Genomic DNA, 1,170 nt, shown 5'->3' with positions numbered 1-1,170 from the left:
GGGAAAAGATGGTCCTTTATCTGACCTATCTGACAGGTCCCTTATCAAGCCTGTCAGGCCCCAGATGATAACTTTGTAAGGGCTTTATCCACACTTGGCTGCTACACAGTGGGGTCTATATGTCCCACCATATGTATGCAATATCCAAGTACCTAGAACTAGTGTTTTCTCAGCAAGTTGTGTATAATGTAAATCCAGTGATTCTCAACCCCCTCATACCCAACACCCTCTTCTTTTTTAAAACATTGAGTACCTCACCTTTCGATAGACTTAATAAAGAAAATCATATGTGACAATAGAAAAATGCTCCTACTGTTTCCAAAATGCCCTCTAGCTGACAGCCTCAGGGACATAGTCGCATGTCCACGGTGCTGACAGGAAGGCCACACATCAAGCCCTGCCTGCGCCCTTGGCCTCTGACTGCCTCTGGGCAGATGGTGGATCCCTCTGATGGGGAACAGGGAGGCCCAGGGCAGTGCAGGGCTCCATGGAGACAAGCCCACGGTGGGAAAACCAACCCGCAGGCAGGTGGCGCAGCAACGACATGTTCAATGATCAATAATGGCTTGGAGTATGGATAGAATTGTATCCATGGATGTTATCAAGGCAGGGATGAAAAGGGCTACATGTAGAAAAGGCTGACAGAGTTCTCGCTGCTGACCCAACCCAGATACTTCTGCCTGCCTTCAAGTGAAGGCCTCCCACCCAATGCGCCATGTGCACCTTGCTGACGATGAACAGGTCCTCCCGCTTCACAGCCTGCTCTTGGATCTTCTCTTGGATGGCTTCCCCCACCTCATGTTCATTCTGATAGACATAGGCACAGTCAATGTGGCGATATCCTGCATCAATGGCCACCTTCACCGCTTCTTTCACTTTGCCGAGAGGAGACTGAAAGGCAAAAGAAAAGTCCATCACACATGTATTTTTTTTTAAGTGATGGGGCCTTGCCATGTTGCCCAGGCTGGCCTCACACTCCCAGGTTCAAGCAATCCTCCCACCTCCCCAGTAGCTGGAATTACACCACACTCAGCAACCAACATATTGTCTTGTCCCCAGACCACCTTCAATAGGCTGCCCCACATGGCTCAGTTTCTCCAAACCAAGGCCTCAATGGGGTCTCCGTTGCCAGGCGATATCTGGGAGGATACACACTTTAGAAACGTTTTC

The 1,170-nt window shown here is 49.7% G+C and overlaps 1 protein-coding gene across 1 annotated transcript in view; it reads right to left on the bottom strand.

Annotated features, from left to right (window-relative positions):
• LOC105534693 (aldo-keto reductase family 1 member B10) overlaps positions 1-891 on the bottom strand; it is a gene marked incomplete at its 5' end in the record, with an annotated part of 45,818 nt that extends 44,927 nt beyond the window's left edge. Inside the window, one exon of the mRNA XM_011973486.1 lies at positions 724-891. Coding sequence (XP_011828876.1) covers positions 724-891 — 168 coding nt within the window. The remainder of the gene's footprint in view (positions 1-723) is intronic.
• Positions 892-1,170: the final 279 nt, after the last annotated feature.

The sequence above is a fragment of the Mandrillus leucophaeus genome, unplaced genomic scaffold (genome assembly GCF_000951045.1).
Source record: "Mandrillus leucophaeus isolate KB7577 unplaced genomic scaffold, Mleu.le_1.0 Scaffold1385, whole genome shotgun sequence".
In the NCBI taxonomy this organism is placed as follows: domain Eukaryota; kingdom Metazoa; phylum Chordata; class Mammalia; order Primates; family Cercopithecidae; genus Mandrillus; species Mandrillus leucophaeus.
This window is presented reverse-complemented; position numbering and strand designations above follow the sequence as displayed.